This window comes from Branchiostoma belcheri, unplaced genomic scaffold, assembly GCF_001625305.1.
Source record: "Branchiostoma belcheri isolate BF01 breed outbred unplaced genomic scaffold, Haploidv18h27 scaffold62, whole genome shotgun sequence".
Lineage (NCBI taxonomy): Eukaryota > Metazoa > Chordata > Leptocardii > Amphioxiformes > Branchiostomatidae > Branchiostoma > Branchiostoma belcheri.
Window position 1 is genome coordinate 1,863,625 of NW_017804265.1, and position 22,914 is coordinate 1,886,538.

The 22,914-nt window shown below is 43.2% G+C and overlaps 1 protein-coding gene across 1 annotated transcript in view; it reads left to right on the plus strand.

Moving 5' to 3' along the window:
- Nucleotides 1–22,914, plus strand: part of LOC109483051 (deleted in malignant brain tumors 1 protein-like) — an 80,169-nt gene that overhangs the window by 22,762 nt on the left and 34,493 nt on the right. The window contains exon 5 of the mRNA XM_019786007.1: nucleotides 10,305–10,436. Within this exon, the coding sequence (XP_019641566.1) occupies nucleotides 10,305–10,436 (132 nt within the window). The remainder of the gene's footprint in view (nucleotides 1–10,304; nucleotides 10,437–22,914) is intronic.

A 22,914-nucleotide genomic window follows, 5' to 3' on the forward strand; every position in this document is an offset into this window, starting at 1 on the left:
ATGAACGAAAACCGATGCACTAACAGATGTCATCCATATAATCAAATCAACATGGCCATATTTACACTCACATAAACTATGAAACCATACATTGAATAAGCTATACATTACTATGATTAATCATAATGGTTACCTTATTTCTAAAATCACACTAGTGAGCTAATAGAGTCAAAGAAAGCAAAGTAAAGCAATAGAATTTCTGTACAAGATATAATAGTCCTTCATATGATTCGTTCAAACTAGGTTTTTTGCAAGCTACACGACCCCTAAAAACCTCTCGTTTATGAAGGCAAACAATTGGGGGACGTACATCAGAGAGTGTGCAAAACAACCAAACTTCTCTGGGATTTCTGACTTATTTCTGACTCTTGAAAAGATAACATTGCAAATCTTACATTTTCACACACTGTGTTTCTAGAATTGTTGCAGTCGGATGATGTACATGTATATCCATCTGTGGATGGCTGGGTCCTACACTGTCTGGTCCCTCCATGGTCAGTTTCTCATGGATGGTTCTGCTCCCTGGTGAATCCCATCTGAAGGATAGAAACAGGAGGGTAACATGTGCACAGTCTTTACTTTAAGACAACACCCTTTATCTACTGTCTATTTGTACCCATGTAGTTTAAATAGAAACCAATTCTACTAACTTCTTAGCACAAACTTACCTGCTGTATGTTCAGCGCACAATCTTCCAACAGTCTTGATCCTTGAAAAAGAAGAAAAAAAGAAATAGATTGATTAGCAAGAATAATGCAGTGATAGAAACCTTTGGTGCTAAACACATGGCATTACATGCAAAATGCTTTTTAAGTTCAAACATGACAATAAGACGGAAAATATAACATCACAAAAATAGAAGCTATATTAAAAAAGAAAAAAATCTGTTTTTCCCCACTCCAACGCGTTCTTCAGAGGAATGGTCTCCTGAAAGAAAAGAAAAAAAAGATTAGATAAAAAGAACTATTATAGTACATGTAAATGGAGAAGAATATAACCATCAAGAGATGAACTTTATTATTTTCATTTCTCTTCCCCATTCACCAGGGAGGTCATTTTCCTTCCTCACCCCAATCACCAGGGGAGCTGATCATGACCGATATACAATTCTTCAGTAATGGTGCATCGACCAGGCTCCCTCTTGTCAGGTCTTTTTGGCAAGAGCCAGAGCGGCCTGTACGTCGGCCCATCCCCCTCGCTCACCAATAAATGTGCGGGTGAGCAAGGGCCAGACGCTGGCTCAAATATTTCATTCATCAATAACGCTCTCAATCATGGAGCATCGACCAGGCTCCCTCTTGCCAGGTGTTTTTGGCAAGAGCCAGAGCGGCCTGTACGTCGGCCCATCCCCCTCGCTTACCACTAAATGTGCGGGTGAGCAAGGGCCAGACGCTGGCTCAAATATTATCATTCATGCACCAGGACTCGAATATCTTTTTTATGTTTCCTGCTGATTACAGGAGACATATGGATATATCGAGCCCTGGTACACATGCACCAATCGTGATTCACATTCCTCATTTCAACATCTGGGGAGCACCCCTTGATAACCAGTCAGATTGTACTAGTAATTATTCCTCTGAGTGCTGCTGTGTTACCTTGTCGCAACACAACACACAGTAGACAGCATCATGGTAGCTATAGAATGTCTGTATCACACCATGATTGACAACATCTGCTAATGCTGACATGTACACATGATCAATAAGAGTACCTTTCAGAGTCGTAGGAGCCTCTATCAACTGTTCATAGCCATTTCTCATAAAAAATGATTGAATCTTTTTGTTTTCATCACTCGACAGTAAATTCTTACTGAAGTCACCCAGAATAATAGTGTTATATGCCTTCAGCAGAAACTTGCGTAACCGCACATTCTAGGCCAATGTCATTTGGAATGGGAATTTCTGTATACGTCATTGACATACACTGCCACACCTCCATGAGGTGAATTACTTGTCACATTAAAACTCTCCAACATATTAAAACTCTCCAACTGCACTTGAGAGGACTGCACATTTTCTGAAAGCCATGTCTCTGTCAGGCATGTGATATCAGATTTGTTCATTTGAGCAAACACAGAGACTTCTGACTTTTAAAGTGAGTTACAAGTCTTTCAGTACTGTGACGGGCAATGTTCATCTTTCAATCCTTCATTATTTTTTACGAATTCGTTACCAATAATCTTCAATGGATTATATACAAATTCCAACTTATTCATTTTGACTGTCCCCTGCACTTCCTCATCACAGTAGGTGGAGTCATGCTTATTGTCTGTTCGTCAATGGCCTCATCATCCCACTGATTGGTCAGCTCCTTCCTGCTTTGCTTCCACGCACTCAACTTCTTAGGCAATCTCTTACTCTTACGCCCCCAGCGTATCTCCTGAAGAACAAAAATTGCACAATGTATGAAAATTACTGTCAATAGGGCCGGCTTTTAAAACTTTCTAGAACTTAAAAAAAAAAAAAAACTTCTTTGTGTTCAAGCTGAAAAATACCATTATACATGTATGGCACAGGGTGTCATCTATAACAATGTATACCTTCCTTCCTATAATTTTGGTTTCAAGAACAAATATGTACCATTCTTAATACTATGCAGTCTATGCTGGACTCTGGAAAACATTACATAGATTACATTTCTCCAAGTCCAAACATTTTTGAAGCAATTTCAGCCATGCAATCACGAGCTTCCTCGTGTTGATGTTGATGCAATAGCTTTAAAGTGCCATAAGGCCGCTCTAGAAATGAGAAAGGCTGAAAGTTGCATAGGCTGTGCACTGACTGTGCATACCGTAACACCTGTGGCATTGTTTCTAATAAATCCATACCTCCTCTGTATGTGTAATATGCACATAAAGGAACCCTGTCATCTTCAATGCAACCAGTATGCACTTTCACCTCTGACTTCTCAAGATCTATATCATCAGGATCAATTGAGAGATTTGCTGCTGAGTCAAGTACCATGATAATATCACTCAAGGAGGGATACCTGATGTACCTAGTGTTAATTGGTATACCTGGAATAAGAATGTCTAGTGTGTGTCCACAAACCCGAAGACATTGAGCGATATTCAGACAGCATACAGTCATCAATCATTACTTCTATGGCCGGTGATGCAAACCCAGTGACTTTTGAGAATACACCATAGTCATCGTGTTCTACTCTAAGACTGGAGTTTCTCTCAATATCTTTTAAATGCATTCTCCATGGCCTAGCAGAATCAGGTTTCTGGCACAAAGAGAAAACAGCTATGGTTTCCCACGAGTCGTACAGTGGAAAACTAGATGCCTCATACGACATAGGAAGCAGATGTGTGGGTACCCCATTGTACTTTGAGAACAAAGTAGCCAAGCAGCAGTTTTCCAACAGTGACGAGCTGTTTGCAAAGTTTGCCTCCACACTGTCCATTTTGTAGCGTCAGACTCAGAGTACCTTTTACTTGTAGTCACAGTCTGAAATTTAAAATAAGCCTACTTTAGGTCAAAAGACTCAACCATCAGTCCATTCATGCATGCATTGATAGAATTCTACGAATAAAATGCGGACATCCATATAGCATTTTTATAGCGATTACAATAGAACCGGTATACCGTATGGGAAGAACGCAAAAATATGCCGGTATAGCGCTCGCCAGCGGTGTTGTCAAAATTTGTTTACTACTAGTACGTCTCATCGAAACATTAATTTTATTTTACCTCTTGTAGTACGCAAACTACATATTATGTGGGGCGACATTCAGACTATCCACTTCTTACCTGATAATATTCCCGGCTATTTGACGGTGTTTGCAAGTTGTTGTGACACAACGCAACGGATAAGGAAGACTAACCAGTCAGAACAGAAAATGTCGTCTGCACCACAACGCTATGTTTGCGGATTCCCGCCAAACAGGGGTTTGGAATAGTCCAACTAGCCGGTGGAGGACCGAATGACCGATAAAGGAAACCTTCACCAAAGTGTGAAACCTGAAGCTGTCTTCTTTTCATCCTTATCCTGTACAATCAAGTACTGACTACACTCGATTATTATTTTGATAATACCTTTCTAAGTGCTTCGTTTTACCTAATACATATAACAATAAACTATAAAGACCGACTGTTAGAGAACGTCAATGGACGCGTCAAATCATACGATAATTTTAATCCAACCAGCTTGAGTTTTAGAAAATCGCGGGTGATTTGAAAGGCATTCTCTGATTGGCCAGATAACAAGTCTGCATCAGGACAAGAAACGTAAAGTTATAAATTTCTTCTTCTTTTATGAGGGCCTGCATGGGGGATAGTGATAACGAATTACGCAAAATTTTCGCAACGGATTACAAATTTCAGAGCTGATTACGACTTTCCGATTTGCGGCTAATGTACTATTCAAGTACGTTGATTTTTGGGGAGGCTGCCTACGCGTACGGATTACGAAGACTAAAAAAGCCTAAATATGCCTTACGAAAAAGGGCATGCAGGCCCCCTCCTATGAAACTTAGGCCATGAATAATTTGGCGAGGAGTTTCAAACCTTACTAGAATAAGTTTTTGCGGTACACACACACACACACAAACACACAACTATTCCTAGGTTCTGTTTTGACCACAGAACAACAGCGAGATTCTCCAAAAATATACAAAGAATATTGGCGCCAATAATACATAAACAGTCTGCGGATGACAAAACAGAAGCCATAATTGTGGTCAATTATAACTCCCGCACCTATGGGACCGCATTGTAGATACTTATCTCTGTAAACACGCATTTGTAGATGTAGTAGGGATGTCACACTAAAAGAATTATTAAAAAAACATTATCGTAATAGTTATGATAATGCAAGCTTACCATGAGATGATGCAGGTCAGCATAAGTAGCCTGGAGTCATGTTAGCATACTGGGCCATGCCTACTATTGTCTCTGTGCTCGGTGGATCTGGATAAAATGACTCACGCGATGGAAGACATGGTTAGCAAATAACACATTACCATGTTCGCTCAAATGTAAGCCATCACCTGATAACATTGACCTGTTAACATTGCGGCAATTGTCACAGTAGTGAACTCCTTCAGTATCACACATCTTAGCCAACTCTTTGTTCACTGCAACACGTCTTTGATCTATTTGTGTTAAGTCTAGCCTTGGTAAAATGCTAGATACCACAATACTGGATGCAGGGAAGCACTCTTTTGCATTACCAATCAGTTCGGCAAAGTCCTTCATGACTTCATGCAGACTTACACTTGTGGACAGATTGTTGGTGCCAACATGTATGAACACGACATCTGGTACACCAAAACCAACATTTCGATTACGGACAATATCCTCAGAAACCTTAGCAACCGTTGCACCACGGTTTGCATGTACATACAGTTGAAAAGGTGCTGATGGTGGAACATGGTTAGCTACATACTTGCAAATGGAGTCGGAGAAAAGCAAAACAACAGGACGTTCCGCTGCTGTGGCCATGTTTCCTTACCCTTGTCGAGGACACGCCAAAACTTCTATGTCAAAATTCGTCTTATAAAAACCACAAAATATCCTTCACGTTCTGTAAATGTTGTAGCCGATGCACCTCCAAACGGAAAGGTCAGCTACCAAATCGTACAGAACAGTCACTTTAAGCAGAAAACGCAAAGAAGGATGATCAAACACGACTTCGTACTTAAAAAAGATTCTTAAGCATCGCTTGTTTTAATTCTCATTGTCTTCGTCAGAAGGACTATGAAATTGTCTCGCCGGAGTGTGGGGAACTGCGGATTTTGCGATATAACTCTGGAAGGCATGATTCGACGTCCATGATTTTTGGCAGGCAGATTACCGCTGTTGAGGCCAAAGTCAAGAACAAGTTTCGGCTTCGTGGGGGGTCCGTGCGTAACGTTAGTGCACCTTTTGTGTTTGTGGCTTGTTAGCAAGATAACTCAAATATTTGTAAAATGTTGATTATAATTCTTGGTGTGGTGCTTACTATTGTCGGGACCAAGGTTAAGTTCGTTACTGAGCTTCGTGGGGGGTTTCGTTGTGACTACAGGGGGCATTTTGTTAATTTTTCTTGTGAGCAGGATAACTTTTGTATGTGTGGATGGAAGTTAATGAAATTTTATAGGCATGTTACTGTCGTGGTCTCCAAGATTGAGTTCAAAGATGAGAGTCGTGGAGGTCGTTATGTCCCCGTAATAGGACATTTTGTGTTTAGAAATCCCCCACCTACATCTGCTTGGAGACAGCCGACAGCTGGATATAGCCGTTACCGCCGGGGAACCCCATAATGGGATGGGATCAAATGACGTTACATTGAGGGATTGTACTATAACTTCAGCAGGGGGAGGATAGGTTGGACATATGTCAGGTTATTTTCTACGGCCACACCAAGTAATTGCTATGGATGACGTCCACTGGAGACCTTAAATCTAATTACCTTAAATTTAAGGCAAGCGCGCAAAACACGAAGGGCCGAAAAACGAGATGCCTAGATTTGGAATATACTAACTGTAGAAGTACAAATGTTAGGACACAAAGAACACAAGAAACAAGTCTTCTATTCGTCATAAAGACAAATTAACAAAACAGCAGTAGTCACCCTGTTCTGATTCTTTCCTTTATAACATCTTCTCTTATTATATTTTGCGGCGCTGTCGTGACACTTTCAACACAGTAAGAATTTGTTGAACGTTTTTTTTCCAGTAACAGTCCAAACTCAAATAACGTAGGGGGGGGGGCTAACACGGGTGACGACGCATCTGTATAATCTGCGGCAAACCGTTTCATATACCATAAAAATAGTACAGAGATTCTTTTGTTCTTTAGAACAAATTGATTATTAAAAAGAGTGAAGAATACGCATGTTAATTTCTCTAGAACGATGTACCTCTGAGGAAGACATGAGATCTCCGACCTCTAGTTAGAAATATTTTTGACAATGAAATAATTCCGTAACTCAAATCATGAGTACATTGTGCGGCAGTTTTTATCCTTTATTAGCGCTTAGATGCATCCAAATCTAACCATTATTACTTCCGGGTTAAAGTACCGAATGGGTCATCACGCTTCGTCAGGTTCATGGTGCATTACGACAAATCCTAACCAATCAGCTTCGGCGTTATAAATTCGCGGCGGATTTCAAAAGCATTCTATGATTCACCTACAGAAACACACACACAAAAAACACACAAATAAAACGATAATCGCGGGAAGTCCCGCACAGCGTCCTGCACTCTCCCGCAACGTCCTTCGAAAATTGATGCGTATTTCGTGGCCTGTGCTGTAGATATAATGTTTCCACCCCTTTTACAACACACCTTTTCCCTGGCAAAACTTGTAAACAAACATAAGAATCAGGGTGTAGACGCTTGTGGTAGAAAATAAATTAATTAACCAACAGCCAATCAACAGCCAGATCTGCAAAAATGGCCACACCTGTTGCATGCTTGCATGCCCATATATGGGCCTGCTCCCAAATTCCTTTCTTATTACGTCACGCGCGTACTTCTCCACAATACTTTCCTATGGGAACAGCTAAAAAACAAATAAAACGATTGTAAAAGCTTGTATCAAAAAAAATTAAAAAACGCCTAGGGGTATTTACCCACTCTACCTCTATACGAAATTCCAGGTAATTTATCCCAAAAATGAAGGAGTTGAATCAATTTAAAGAAGTGGCAGGAGGAGGAGGAGGAGGAGGAGAAGGAGAAGAATCATCAGTAAAAACAGTATTTCACTCCATACTGAAGTATGGAGTGAAATAATAATGAGATTCACATTTGACTCAGGGAAATTATCTAATTCTTCAGATATATTAAAGAAAAACTCAGAAGAATCTACATTTGGTGCATATATATCAACAATACAAAATCTATATTCATCAAGAGATAGATCTACAATGATCCACCTTCCATCTTTGTCAAATTTAGTTTCATAAATATAAGGGTCAATATTATTACGAAACAAAATGGCTGTGCCTCTTTGATTGGAGGTACCATGTGAAAACAACATGGATCCTCCCCACTCGTTCTGCCATCTTTTTTCATCAGCTAAGGTTGAGTGTGTTTCCTGCAAACATATTACTAGTATATCAAACTGTTTGTCCTTTAACCAGGTAAATACTTTCCTCCGTTTGATAGAATTGCCTAGGCCATTACAATTGTAACTAGATATCCCTACCTCCACCTGGGTCATGGCATCTGAAGAATGTCCGGAATGCTGGGAAGGACCGGGGAATGGGGCGCAGCGAAATCATAATGACAGGTGAGCTGATGTAAACAAACAAAAACTGAACAGAAATCAACAGAACAGAGATGCAATAAATCTGGATGGTTTACAAAACAAAACAAAGTAACACAAAATTATGAGGTCAGGATTTGGCTAACCCTGAACATCTCGTAATCACACATCTCGTAAACACACATACTTTTGGTCTCACCATGGCGCTCATGTACAGGCAGCTTCCCACTCCATTTGTCGTAAATGGACAGAATTCTTCGCCTAAATATGAATATAATACTACATGGTAATGCGGAAAGTACAGAACGAGAGATAGTATACAAATAATAAGCAAACAAAAAGTAAATGAAAAAATGTCTGTGGGTAATCCAGAGCCACAAATCATCACATAACAAAATCAACCAATAAATAAACATATTTGCAAACAGACGAAATATATGATCATCTCTGTGGTTGACAGTAACAAAAGCATATAGAACCAAATAGCAGAAAACAAAATCTTAATTCAAATCAAAAAGGGGCAGTTTTGGCATGTCATGATATTGGCGTATGTAACAAGGAAGTGCAAACAAGTCCACATTAAATCATACAGATTCCCTTTACTGTTAGGGAGCTCATAATAATGGAAAAACAGGCAATCAAAATAAATCATATCTGCATTTAAATCATAAACATTGGCAAAAAGAGTACAAAGCAAAGCAAAAACAAAGAGGGCCAGGTCTGGAAATCAAACAGGTAGTTACAAATTATGATATAATAATTGCAACACCTGAAAAAACACAAGAATTGTCAGACTTACATGCCCATTCATTTAAGTTTATTGCTTTCAGAACACATTCAAAACACATGGATTCGAGTCGTTTAAGTCGTTAAACAGCGTATAACATCCATAGCCCACAATCATTTGTGCCAACATATCAGGTTACCTTATTTATGGACAAGGCAATATCGACCGCATCAATTCGTTTTTTCTCCTCGCCATTCACCAGCAATACAGCATAACTGGACTTCCGTGGCACATAAATCGATACCTTACAGTCTGTATTAGTGTCCTTGACTTTCGCTATCTCAGCATCTCGCTTTGGAACCAGCTGGGCTCTCGCTGCTTGTAACGGTGGGGGGAGATGCTCGTAGACCGCGAAACCTGTTCCTCGGAATTTACGTCCCTCTTTCAGTATGCGGTATCTGTCATGGAAATTGACCAGTCGAGCTAGTAGGGGACGGTTCGGTCGGGTTTTTGTAGGCCGCGATAACCGATGAACCGTCACTAAAGGAGTAGACTTGTCAAAGCCGAGTTCTCCCACCAAGAAGTCGTCTAAAAGTACTTCGCAGTTTTCCTCCTTGTTATACGGCAGGCCTCTGATGATGATGTCGGCTTTTCTTGAATAACGTTCTGCACGTAAATCCGATCTGACCCGCTCCCGTCGTTCATCTTGTAATTCCTTGCGCAGCTGCTCGATTTCGTTGTCTTTGTACTCAGCGGCAGATTCCAGCGTGCTAACCCGATCACGTAGTGTTGATAGCTCGGTGGAAAGCCGACAGTTTATCTCCGACAGTTTTGAGTTGTACGCCTAGAGTTTCCTGTTGTAATTTAGACTGCTCTAAAATGAAATTGGCCAAAGGCTGAAGTTCGGGAGGAAGAGATGCCATGCTCGTAATGTTGCCCACAGTCGCCATTTTCGGAGTTTTGGGAGGGGGGCGCTGAGTCACGTTTGGACTGCTGTTCTCTCCGCTGCTGGAGCCCCTAGTACGTTTGCTTGGCTTTCCCATGCAGGTTAAAAGTCTCCCAGAAGTCACAATACACTACTCGTGTTGAAATATGGACGGTGGAGAAAGTTAGGCGTAAGAAAAGAAATGGATTGTTGGAGCCGCCTGTAAAACGTCCTACGTGTCCGCCGCCATCTTGTGCATCCCATACTTGTCACTTATTTATTCCCAAAATTTGCCGACGTTTTTGCACGTAGACAGCATGCAGTTGTGCGTACGGCAGGTTGTGACCCTCGCTTAACGTAGGTAATACCTTCAAAATGTATTAACAAATCTACACAATTGGCAAATTATTGTAATGACTACATCTGATCTGTTAACTTTTTTAAACTGTAGGAACGGGACCGATCTACATGGAGGACCTACAGTGTGATGGGACAGAGAGTAGCCTGTTTAACTGTTCGCACAAGGGATGGAGGGTTCATGACTGCAGCCGGTGGCATCATGAAGAAGTCGGCGTTGTTTGCGGTACGTGCATTAGACATTTGGTAATTTGTTACTCATATACCATTTCAACGTTTGGCGTTTGACTGAGAAGGCTTTAAGACTTGTTTAATAAACACATAGCAGCACTAACAAGCATCCTGGCAGCTACCTAAAACTCACCCGATACGACCACGATTGTAGCTTATAAGCATATAATCACGGGCATGATCCATTGCTTGTTACCGGTGTAAGGTACTACCTCCGTACCTTAGAGTATACTTTTCCATGCATACAAGCGAAGATCAGAGATCGTGACGTAACACGCCGAGAGCTCACGCCAAGGATCACAGCGCACCACGTGATCGCGTGACCGCGAATTGCGAGACGCCGTTTTCCAGCTGGTGTGTTGGTGTTTGCAATCTCACTCACTCACTCAAGTCCGCATGCTCCTAGAAGCGTAGCAATACGCACGCATTTTCATTAAATTGTGGGAAATCTGCAATTTTTGAGGTGGTGAACACCGAGCACCTTACCTTCAGGGTGTGCACAGTTATTTGGAAAAGTTCTCGGCAGTTTGTTCACAGGTAAGGATACCGAAAAGACGGCATTTTAACTTATATCACGTTACATGGCCCATACATATACGTGCGGTCGCTGGGAGGGGTAGTTCCTTTTAGGCCATTTTGCTGTTTTGGGGGTAGGAACTTAATATTTTTCTTGTTGCGTTTCGGGGTTTTTGTGTTTCATCATCCTTTAAATTCAGACCGGAGCATTAAAGGCTGGCAAACTGCCCCCCTCCCCCATTCTACCCAATGATCGCGGCCTATATGGGTATGTGGAAAAACCGATTCAGTCCAGGAGGCGGAAAAACCTGTCCAGTGTTTGAAAATGTTTGATAGGGTCTACGCTTTGTTTTGATAGAAAGTCCAAATAACCGCTATACGAGATACTTTACTGTGTTGTTTCAGACAACAGATACGACGTGAAGGTTTAGCTGCACATGAAAAGGGGATATAGTAATAACTTTAACCACATAGGCTCATAATGACATTATAACATGTAACAATATATGTCCACGCACAGACAAACCAAACCTGAAGGCTCGTAATATAAGAAATTGATTGACTAGTGCCATGCCTAGTTTCTAGTTTGTAAGGTTGTCAAGTAGGCACCAAAAGTTGCCATTCTAGTCTGCTGGAAATAAATGTTCCTTCAGACCATTTTAGCAGATCAAAATCATCTACTAGTACTAGTAGTTGCCTCCTTCTTCCTGCCCCAATCTTTCATCTGGGGACCAGATAGGGCACATACAGGTAATGTTTCTATGGCCCTTTTATCTGGGGACCAGTGGTAAAGCACTATATACACAGCCCGGTAATAAATTTGAGGCCATTTTATCTGGAGACTAGGTAAGGCACCATACAGGTAATATCTGTATAACCATTTCATCTGGGGACCAGGTAAGGCACCGTACAGGTAATATCAGTATGGCCCTTTTATCTGGGGACCAGGTAAGGCACCATAGAGGTAGTATTTGTATGGTCCTTTCATCTGGGGACCAGGTAAGGCACTATACAGGTACTGTAATATTTGTATGGCCCTTCCATCTGGGGACCAGATGAGGCACTGTAGAGGTAATATTTGTATGGCCCTTTCATCTGTGGACCACCATATACAGGTGATAATTTGTGTGGCCCTTTCATCTGGGGACCAGGTATGTCACCATACAGGTAATATTAGTATGGCCCTTTCATCTGGGGACCAGGTAAGGCACCGTACAGGTATTATTTGAATGGCCCTTTCATCTGGGGACCAAGTAAGGCACCGTACAGGTAATATTTGAATGGCCCTTTCATCTGGGGACCAGGTAAGGCACCGTACAGGTAATATTTGAACAGGTCATTTCATTTGTGGACCAGGTAAGGCACCGCACAGGTAATATTTGAACAGGCCCTTTTGTCTGGGGACCAGTTAAGACACTGTATACGCACTGTACAAGTACTATAGGACAATACTTAACATGAATTTTACTTTATTAGGTCTTGTCTTACTCACAGTAAAGAGAGAGATACACTAACACATAACAGTATTTTCATAGTTGTTATGTCCAACTCCCATATCTGCTTACATAGGTCAATTTCATTCACTCTCACCCTGGTTTAGTGTAATCATATGGCTGGTTAGACTTATTATTAGAACCCGTAAAGCTACGTAGGCTCTAATATGATAAAACAAGCCGTACCAGGCTTTCAGTTAAACATTGTGAAAGCATGCATTGTATAATTGCAGTAATATACCATTAGGCCACAGCAAGTAATTTTTATTGATGACATGAGCGCGTGCATTGATTTTTGCCTGATTTGGGGGAAAAATGTGTTGCCCTGAGTGTGACAGTGGCCAACCTTCCAAAAATGGGCAAAATGGCATGCCTCCCACACACCCATCCACCATCTCCACCTGACATGCCCGTAGCCAGGGGGGGGGGTTCGGAAGAAATCCCCCCACAAGGCTCAAAGGTCCACTTTTTGGTCCACTTTTTTATGTAAAGGTCCAAGATTTTTCTTGAAAAGATGGACTAGAATCATAGAAAAACTGCTCCCTTTGTCATTTAATAAAAAATTTATCTCTGATTTTTTCTTGGAAATCCTCTCAAAAATGCACGAAATGCCATTTTAAAGGATTCATTTTTCAAAATTTTACGCTCAAAATTCACCCCCCTAGAAACCTCGCGCCTTCGCCGCTCGCCTTGCGTCTACAGCGCTCGAGGTCCCCTCGAGCAGTGGAAACGAACCCCCCCCCTCCTTCAAAATCCTGGCTACGGGCATGCACCACACACACATACCAATACACACACATAGTATACATACACATACACATACAGAGAGAAATTAGGTTTACCAGCAAATTGAAGTATTTTTTTCACACATTGCTGAGATTGTAGATGAGTAGTATAGGGTGGACAGAGTAGGTATTATTGTGGCGCGTGGAGTGTGGCGCGTGGATGTGGCGTGTGGCGGAGCGCAGCGGGGCAGACTGGGTGTGGTCAGGCGGATGTGTAGAGGTCACGTGCAGGTCAATGTGGCATACCAGTCGCCGCGGGAGGGTGTGTCGGGCGGCATCGTTACTTAAGGATGGACAGTTTGTATCCCCAGGAGGTCGTGCTGGGCATGGGATAATCCTTTTGTTCTGTTTTTTTAAGCCGGGACCTGTTGAATCCAAGCGCGGTCACTTCAAACCTTTCTCACGCGTCCCGGGAGGGCGTGTCGGGTGGTATTATCTATTAAGGGTCGGTTGTGTATGTCTTGCTGTGTCAATGCTATTGTTTGCTGATTGGTTAAGAGGTAAGAGGATATTTTTGTATAAAGCCAGGCAAACTGTGACGGTCTTAGATTGCGACCTGTCCACGCTTCGACACCTTTTCGATTAGCGATGGCTTCTACAGATGTCAGGAATTGGCTGAGCCGATCTGTACACGAGAGGGATATCACAAGCTGTTCTACCGACCCTGTACCTCTTCAATGGCAGAAGTTACGAGGAGAAAATTTCAACTATGATTACACGGCATTGTACCGACCAAGTGTTTCTTCGACCCTGTTTCAAGCGTGCGAAGAGGAGTTTGTGTACAACACTGGGGACTTGGCTCGAGTTCAGGTCAGAATCTCTTCAATCATTCTGTGTAACTCTTGTCTATTTTGTCAACATCGTTTTACAATCATACACCAATACCTATCAGCGCTGAACGTACGATGTATAACCTTCTTTTTTGTAGATCTTTGGAAAGTATCGTGACATCCCAAGGAAACAAGTTGCTTTTGGTGACTCTGGGTTATCGTACAGATTTTCCGGGGTAGAAATCCCGGCAAGGCCTTGGTCACCGCTGTTAAGGAAGATCAAAGACAGAATACAAGAAGTTCACTGTCTCTCGGACAAACACGAGACTTTATTTTCAAGCACTGTGATGCACGCGGGAAGTACAAGAAACGTATGGTAAAGCCGATTGAAATAGAATTAGAACATGGTAGCCTCTTAATGATGAACTATCCAGCCAACCGATTCTGGTTTCACTCGCTACCTGTCCGGAAAAGGGCAACAGGAGCAAGAATAAATTTGACCTTCAGAAAAATGGCTTAAAACATATGACCTTGGTTTGACCTGTATACATGTACATTCTGTTTATGAGGCTCTCAGCTATCACATAAGGCTGTCACTGAACGTGCAACGTCATTCTTATGAAGATCACCAACCATGCCGCACGAGTGTGACGTCTGTGGCAGAGAGTTCAGTCGAAAAGCAAACCTCGCACGTCATCGCGATACGATACACGGAGACGTGGCAGAAATTTCTTCGGGAGAAGAGAGCATGGACACCGAGCCGGGTTCTTACCGATCCGCTGACATATTTGACGACACCGACGACCTGTCGGAGGAGGCAACGACAGAGCATGACACGGAGTCACTTGAATCTTACGAGGAATGTGAAGTTCCAGAAGAAGATGAGTCTGTGGTGGACTCTCAGGAGATAGAGTCAGCGACAGAAACTGACAGCGATCAAAGTGGTTCCTGATAATGAAAGTGAAGAGTACGGCTACGACAGTGGTGATGAGAAAGAGTGGACCCTCTATCGCGACTGGACCATTCCACTAACTCACGATCCAGGCGATGTCCCTCAACTCGTGATCAAGGAGACAAAACGCGATGGCAAAAAGTTTTATCTCGTAGAATTTGCTGCCTTGCCTCCACCTTACAGTTATGAGATAATTCACAGCAAGAACTGGGTCTCAGAGCAGCAGACATTGATTGAAAAATACGGCTTTCTTGTTCTGAAGTAATACAACATTGTCCTTCCATCGATAGTAATATTTTTCCTAATAGCTAATGTACTGTTGATACACATGTACCATCTCGGCAAACATAATGAGTGACTCACTACATTAATATGTACGCAATGAGTGACTCACGACAATAATATGTACATAATGAGTGACTCACTACATTAATATGTACGTGATGAGTGACTCACTACATTAATATGGACGCAATGAGTGACTCACGATATCGATATGTACGCAATGAGTGACTCATGATAATATGTACACAATGAGTGACTCATGATAATATGTACACAATGAATGACTCACGATATCGTTATGCACGTAATGAGTGACTCATTGTGTTATTATGACAAAGCGTTATAGTCATGAAGCGAATAAACACAATATTACGTCACAGGAATAATGTTTGTTGTTTTTGATCAGTATGTGTGGTTGTGTGGACTGTCAGACGTAAGAAAGATAGTATAAATATGGGTGTCGCACGACTTAAGAGACATTCGCGAAGATGAATATTCAGTTAAAGTTGCCATGTCGCCTCGTCTGTAGCGGATGCTCTGGGTCAGGGAAGTCGTACTTCGTACAGAAACTGTTAACGTCGGGAGCTGAATGGTTGGATCCGGGACAGTTCGAACATGTGGTGTGGTGTTATTCCGAATACCAGGAAAATCTTCACAGCGAACTCAGCTCTAAATTGGGGCCGAAGCTTCAGTTTCAAGAAGGTCTTCCTGAAAACTGGAATGACGTTACGAAGCCTGGATGTCGTAATGCTATTGTAATTGATGATCAAATGGAAGACGTAGTGAAGGGAGACAAGATCACAAAATTATTCACTCGGGCCAGCCGTCACAGAGGCATATCGGGTTTCTTGTTAGTGCAAAACCTATTTTACCAGGGGCTCAGAACGATCAGTCTTAACTCTAGTTATATCGTCCTGTTTAAGTCTCCCAGAGATCAGAGTATGGTTACTACACTGGCCAAGCAGATGTTCCGCGGACATAGCAAATTCCTGCAAGAATGTTACGAGGACGCCGTCAATAAGAAGACTCACGGTCATTTGTTCCTTGACCTGCATCCGGAATCACCTAATGAGTTGCGTGTAAGAAGTGGTATGCTCAACCCTCAACCCTACGTGTACCTGAGGAAATAATAAAACGCCGTGTCGACCACTCTCAGCTGTCACAACGAGTCGAGATGTCACATAGACTACATCGTCATGCAGACTGCCTTCGCGTCCTGAGCAAAGCCAACCCCAAATTGCGAAAAGCTATTCTGTCGACAGCCCCAAACGATCTTCTAAAGTCGATTTGCGACTGTTCAGACAACGTACTAAAAGAAACATCCGTCTCACACCAGGACAAAAGAAAGGACTGTCCCGACACAAGAACACTCTACGCGCGCTCGGTGACAAGAAAATTCCACTGTCCAAAAAAAGACAGACATTAATACAAAAGGGCGGGTTCCTTTCCCTGCTGCTCAGTCCGATCATTTCGGCCATCACGTCTCTGTTTGGTGGGAAGAAATAACGGACAACTGCGTCATGGAGTACGGCAGAAAGATGGCCCTTGTTCCTCAAGAATTGCTTTCCACGATCCAGGCCAAACATCAGGAAGAGATGACCCCACTGGTGAAATCGGCTTTAAGTATGGACGACCAAATGCGAGACGTAATGTCGCGTCAAGATTTAGCCGATGACGAGAAGGCAACCCTGTACCAACAGCTTCTTCAGCGTTATCTCACGTACAGAGACAAACGACGAGCCGAGCCAGTCAGCGTCAGGTTGGTAACGTCGAACTCCACCCCTGATGCCACCGTCACCGCTACGAACAATGTCGCTAAAGATGAAGGGTCCACCACCTCTGCCAGCACCGCCTCGGCTACCGGTAAAGAAGACAAGGCCATATTGGCGGCTTTCCCAAAAACATGAAAGCGCGCGCCCAACAGTTGCTCAACGTCATCAAACACAAGGGAGGGGACATTCTCGATTACAACCAACACGGAGAGCTTCTCTACGATAAACAAGTAGTTCCCGGATCCCAGATCTCGGATCTCTTAAGAGATGTGATTCAACGGAGACAGAATTTCAACCCCATTGGATGGCGAGCCTTCAGCAGAGGGATGGCACGCTTAAACACGCCAGAGGCCGCCATAAGACACCCAACCCAAAGAATTCGCCCCGCATGGTCTCGTCGAAGTAGAGGGCCAGTCAGTGCTGTCCCGGCTTCCCACTGTCGTCTGTGTTTACCACATAGGCGCTCGGGTAGTCTGGTACATTTGTCGGTAGTTTGTCTGCTGCAAATACTCCGCGAGCGATGGGGGCCGTGTTCTCGTCGCTTTCAAGCACGCTGTAGATCTGTTTTGTGTCCATGTTTAATTGTTGTAGTCGAAGGTGACGATCCTCTGCCTGTTGATTTCCAGGAGGTTATCAAACTCTGCAAAGATTAGAGCAACTTCTGTCTGTTCCAGAGCCTTGGCAAAGTGAAGCTCTAGTCGGAGGTTCCCCTGTTTGATTACGTTGAAGTGATCTCCTCCCAGTCCGCACAAGTCTGGACTGAGATCGTAGCAGTAGATGGCGTAGCCCTTGTCAAAGGCGTCTCTGGCGATCTGGTTGCCGGAATCCTGCCCCAACTTTCCGATAGGCCCAAGAGGTTGATGTAGGACCTGATGAAATGACCGCCTTCGAAGTATGGCGTCAGCGCTTTGTGGGGTACCTGGCGTCCATCGATGCACAGACTGATGTAGTTCAGGTCGAAGTGCTGAAAGTTGTAGGGGTTTGTCCCATAGGACCCTTGGAAGTCGACGTTGCTCACCAGGGCGATGGCCAGTCGTTTTGGGATCTGACCCAGGAAAAGGTTGTCGTTGGACACAGTGTGGTTTCCCTGAGGGATGGTGAAGGGTTTCACTTGGATTCTCTTCAGAGGGTACTTAGCGCTTTCTTTGTTCAGTCGGTTTTCGATGGACAGCTGATATGTTGATAGCAAGTTGACCTTTCGGAGAAACAGGGCGACTCCGGTGATGACGACTTTGTACTGTTTGTTCTGCTCTGGCGAACTGATGTTTGGATCGATGCAGCTTGATTTTCATATCTACCTTGTTGAGGAGGTAACGGTCTTGAAAAAACAAATCCACGTGTAAAGGACCGATGAGATCTACCTCTCGGCTCCCCCGGGTCATGGTGGCTCGCTTTACCAGCCCGGTGTTCACCACAGCGTTTGGGGCTGTTGGGAAAGGGTCTACCATGTGAAGGCACCCCGGGGTGTCTTGGTAGAAGAGGGCAGAGGTCAGCTGTGTCTGTTCTGCGTCTTCTCCGTAGTTCAACAGGTTTTCGAAGTAGGCTCGATAGGGATAGGTACTTGTGGAGTCCGTTACTGTCTTATTTCCCAGGGAGACGTCAATTTGCTGAAACAGCGAGTGTAGTCATAGGTTGGTCGGTCCTACTTTTTCTCCATCGGGCAGGTCGTCTCCATTAGCGCAGACAATCTTGGCTCCCACGTACAGCTGAGTTTGACTCAGGTCCGTGTACTCTTCTCCGGCTCCCTGAATTTCGAATTCTATCGGAGACATTTCGGCAAGACTGGAAACAGGATGATACTCTACCCATCTACCATCGAGAATGGTGGTCTGCGTGGAGGGAATTTCAAAGAGATCGAGTTCTGACTTTGTACAAGAACATGATTGAGCGTGCACGCGATCCATGTCTTCCTCTAGTCAAAGATGTCGGGAGAGGTAGGTCTGCTGCGTCTGGTGCCTTTCGTGAAACTGACCGACTTTGGTTTATTTTTCTGTTTTAAAGTTTTTTTGCCTATGGTCGTACGCGATGTCGTTATTGTGGGTGCGTCAAAGCTATACTTGTCCTTGCTCTTTTTTGCGGAGGGCCAGACATCAATCGTTGCCCCAACTCGCCAGCCCTGCGTTTAGCAGCGAGTTTCACACCTTGTCCGTTCAAGACGTCTTGAGCTAAATCTATGCCACTCCTTAACCCTACCTAGACCGGGGGGGGCTAAAAGTGCCCGCGGCAACTTTGATGTCACCTAGCGTCTGAACGGCTAGCCGTAGAACGACCAAACTTGGTGACTTTTCCTAAAATATTGTTGGCAACAATTCTCTATCATTGGAATAAGATAATCATTTTTTCTGTTGCCATGGCAACGGGTTTCTGACAGGCATTTTTTGCTAAATTTAGTACTTTTTGTTTCAACAATAGAATTTTATGGGTTTTATGTCAAGTTACTCATGGTTTCTAATATTAATAACATCCCATATAATTTAATGTAAATTTTATCATTAAATATGCATAATTTATGCTAATTTGATGACGTCATCGGCCAAAATCCAAGATGGCGGACCATATCATTAGAACAGGTATATACGGGTTATTTTCATTAAAATTTCATTAATACTTCCATTTCTTTTTACAAAAAAGTTTTGAATGAAGGTGTTTAGTATGTTAACAATGTACTTTAGGCTTTATTATGAAAAAACACTATTTTTGAAAATTAAAGATTGATGATCCAAGATGGCGGATATCTTAAATATGCATGACGTCATTTTATGACGTCACCGGTGTTGCTATGGGCAACATAAGACTTAGTACACACTAATATTCTGTCATAAACACTTTTGGTAAAGTTATGTTGTATACCAGGGAGGTTTTCAGGGAAAAACCTATTTAGACGGTTTTGGCCAATAAAATCACATTAATGACGTCATAATGACGTCATATTACGTCATAACGACATAAAAATTGTACATATGATTAAATTTCACTAGTACACCATTCTCTAGTAAAATTTGGGTGGTCATACGACATACCGTTCGCGAGTTCGTTAGGGGGGGTCAAAAGAGCCCCCCCCCGGTCCCCCCATGTCAAAAAAAGCCCGGTCTAGGTAGGGTTAAAGCCTGTTTTCCCACAGCTTTGGCCCCTCGCTTCAGAAGAGGTACGGCCGATCTGAATAGTCCGCGAAAGATTCCTCCTAACCCATATCCGCGCTGTATAGAACGACCTCGATACACCATCATCTTAGGAGAAGTAGGACGACCGTCTCTGTCTGAAATGAAGTGTCACGATCAGTCGCCCTCGTTCAAATGGAACAGGTTGACCAAAGTGATTTCTTATATTGATTTCAACCCCCTCGAATCGTCTCCTGGCCAGTGGTAGGTACTGAGGCACGTGAATGACGTGGTCCACCACAGCATCATCTTCTCCCTGTGCTTTAACGATACGTAAGAGTGGGACTTTCACCCCTCCCACTAGCCGGGCGTGAATCAGGTCGCAGTACACGTACAGCGACTCGAGCCCCGCATTCAAATCTGGTTGATGTGGAGCCTGTATCCAGCTGCCGGATACGTAGGATTTTGTCTTCCACCCTAATTTTTCTGCCAACGGCCCAGTCAAGTAGGTCTTGGTGGTCGGGATATTGGCCACCATGGGCGGAAGAACCATGGTCACTCTTTTCGCGATGGCGTTATAGGCAAACATGTCGTGCTGCTTGAAGAGGTCGGCATATCGCACGGCCGCCGCTTCGTTCAGGACCTTCACTAGTTGTGAAATGTTCTTGTAGTATCCGCTGGGGACCGTGATTACCTCGTACTCTCTCCCTCCTCCTTCGATCGTTTCGTCTGCCATGAAATACAAGAGCGTATTGTCACCTTCCCTAACATTCATCCAGCTGTGGGGATATTGGATTTCGGACAGGGACACCTCCCAGTCTCCCTTCACCTCGATGGGGTGTGATAATTTGGTTCTGTAGGTAGATAACGTGTTGTCTGGGTAAACGTCCATACTCCCGTCACTCGGGAGTGTAACATAAAACGACGCAGCCATATTGAGACACTGTCCTGTAATGTCCGACGCCTGGGGGAGTGCCCGTATTTATCATATTTGTAGCATATCCTCTTCGCGCACCCAACTGTTGAACTTGCTAGGATATCCTTTCCACTTGACCAAGTATTCCGTCTTCTTTCCGCGTCGTCTCTTGTCAAGGACGACTTCCACTTGATAGATGTCGTCGTCTTTCTTTGCAACTTTTTGTAGTTCTTCTTCGTAGAACGTCCCCTTCAGCTCCTCTCCGTGATAATCTTTCACACGGTACACGGGAGGATGCCGAGGGATTCTTTTCCAAATGGTAAAGAGCTCGTCGGTCCAGTTCGGCGTGTAACCTTTTTCAAGGCGCATCTTGGACTTGCTGAGTCTCACCCAATCTCCAATTTCAAATCTGAACGTGTGTGCTGGCTTTCTCACCTCGCGGGGGCGCGGTGTGCCACGGTCTCCGTACAGGGTATACCACACAACATTTTCGTTCTTCCTATTAACATCAACCGGTGCCCTTTTGATACTCCTGTGATGTGAGTGATTGTAGGCCCACACCAAATCGTCGAGGACGTCAATGTATCTATTAGTGTTTGCCGCCGTGAAATATTTCCACATCTCGTTTTCAGCGTGCGATTGAACCTTTCTACGACGCTGGCCTTGGTTTCCACGTTGAATGTTGTATAGAATTCGATCCCTTCTTTTTTCAGCAATGTCTGAAAGTGTCGGTTGAGAAACTCGGTTCCCTGATCTGTTTGCAAACATCTTGGTTTTTATAAGCGAGCTATGACCGCTCGCTGAGACGTTGTTTCCATTGTGGCAAGAAGGCGTCTTCCCAACATTACGATTCTAGGACTGCATCGTACAGAAGTGCGCTTTCATTCATAAAACAAGAATAGTCTTAAATGTCGGGACAAAACCCTCACAATACCAGGCTGATTTACTGATCTAGGTGTGCTGTTAATAAAACTGCTCTTTTGTATGCATTGTGAAGACACGGGGTATTCACAGTCTTCAACTGAGATGATATGTGAAGTAGTAATGGAAGTTAATCTCCAAAAGCTTTAAAGATAGTTAACTTATAAATGAATTTTGATATCGGCATGGGAATTTGGACATGGGCTGGGAAAGCATTTGAAAATTGGTCACTAAAATTTGAACGAAATGCTTTGAAGTCTTAGTGAACTATAACGATCTCAGACATTTTGAAAGGAGGCGTCGTCCCAACATTGCGTTTCTCATAGACGATTTTAGGATCGCATCTCACAGAAGTCCGTTTCCCTTCATAAATTGATAAGGATCTTGTATATCCGGACTAAACTTGCACCATACCAGGCTGATATACTGACCTGGCTGTCGTGTTAATAGGTTTGCTCTTCCTTCATCTTTTTTGAAAATATAGATCATTCACCTGTCTCCAGTTCTAGGGGCGCAAAGTAGTCAAACTCTTTCGTACCAAGAAATTTAGAGCCAAACAGATCACGTTACATTCAACACAGGTAAACCATTTTGGACACTGATAGCCTACGATACTATGTAACTTTGAACAACGTAACTTTGACCTTATTCCAAACCGTTCTTTAGTAATTAGATGAAAACCCATTACAAATTGCCCTAGCGGTTTTGGATAAAAGTGCAGCAAGTAAATATTGGGGGATTTGAGGACAATTTCGCAATGAAATTGACTGACGTTGACGTAAGACACCCGTTTTTGGTAAATCTTACCATTGACTTACAATTCCATCTATCATATAAGTTCTAACACCTTGATAATAAATGCAGATATCCTGGCGAGAAACAGTGGAACTGCAGCAAAATAACAATTTCTTTTTAAGAGATTGTGCACGGGAGCTCCCGTATCAATATGTCTGAACGAAACAGGC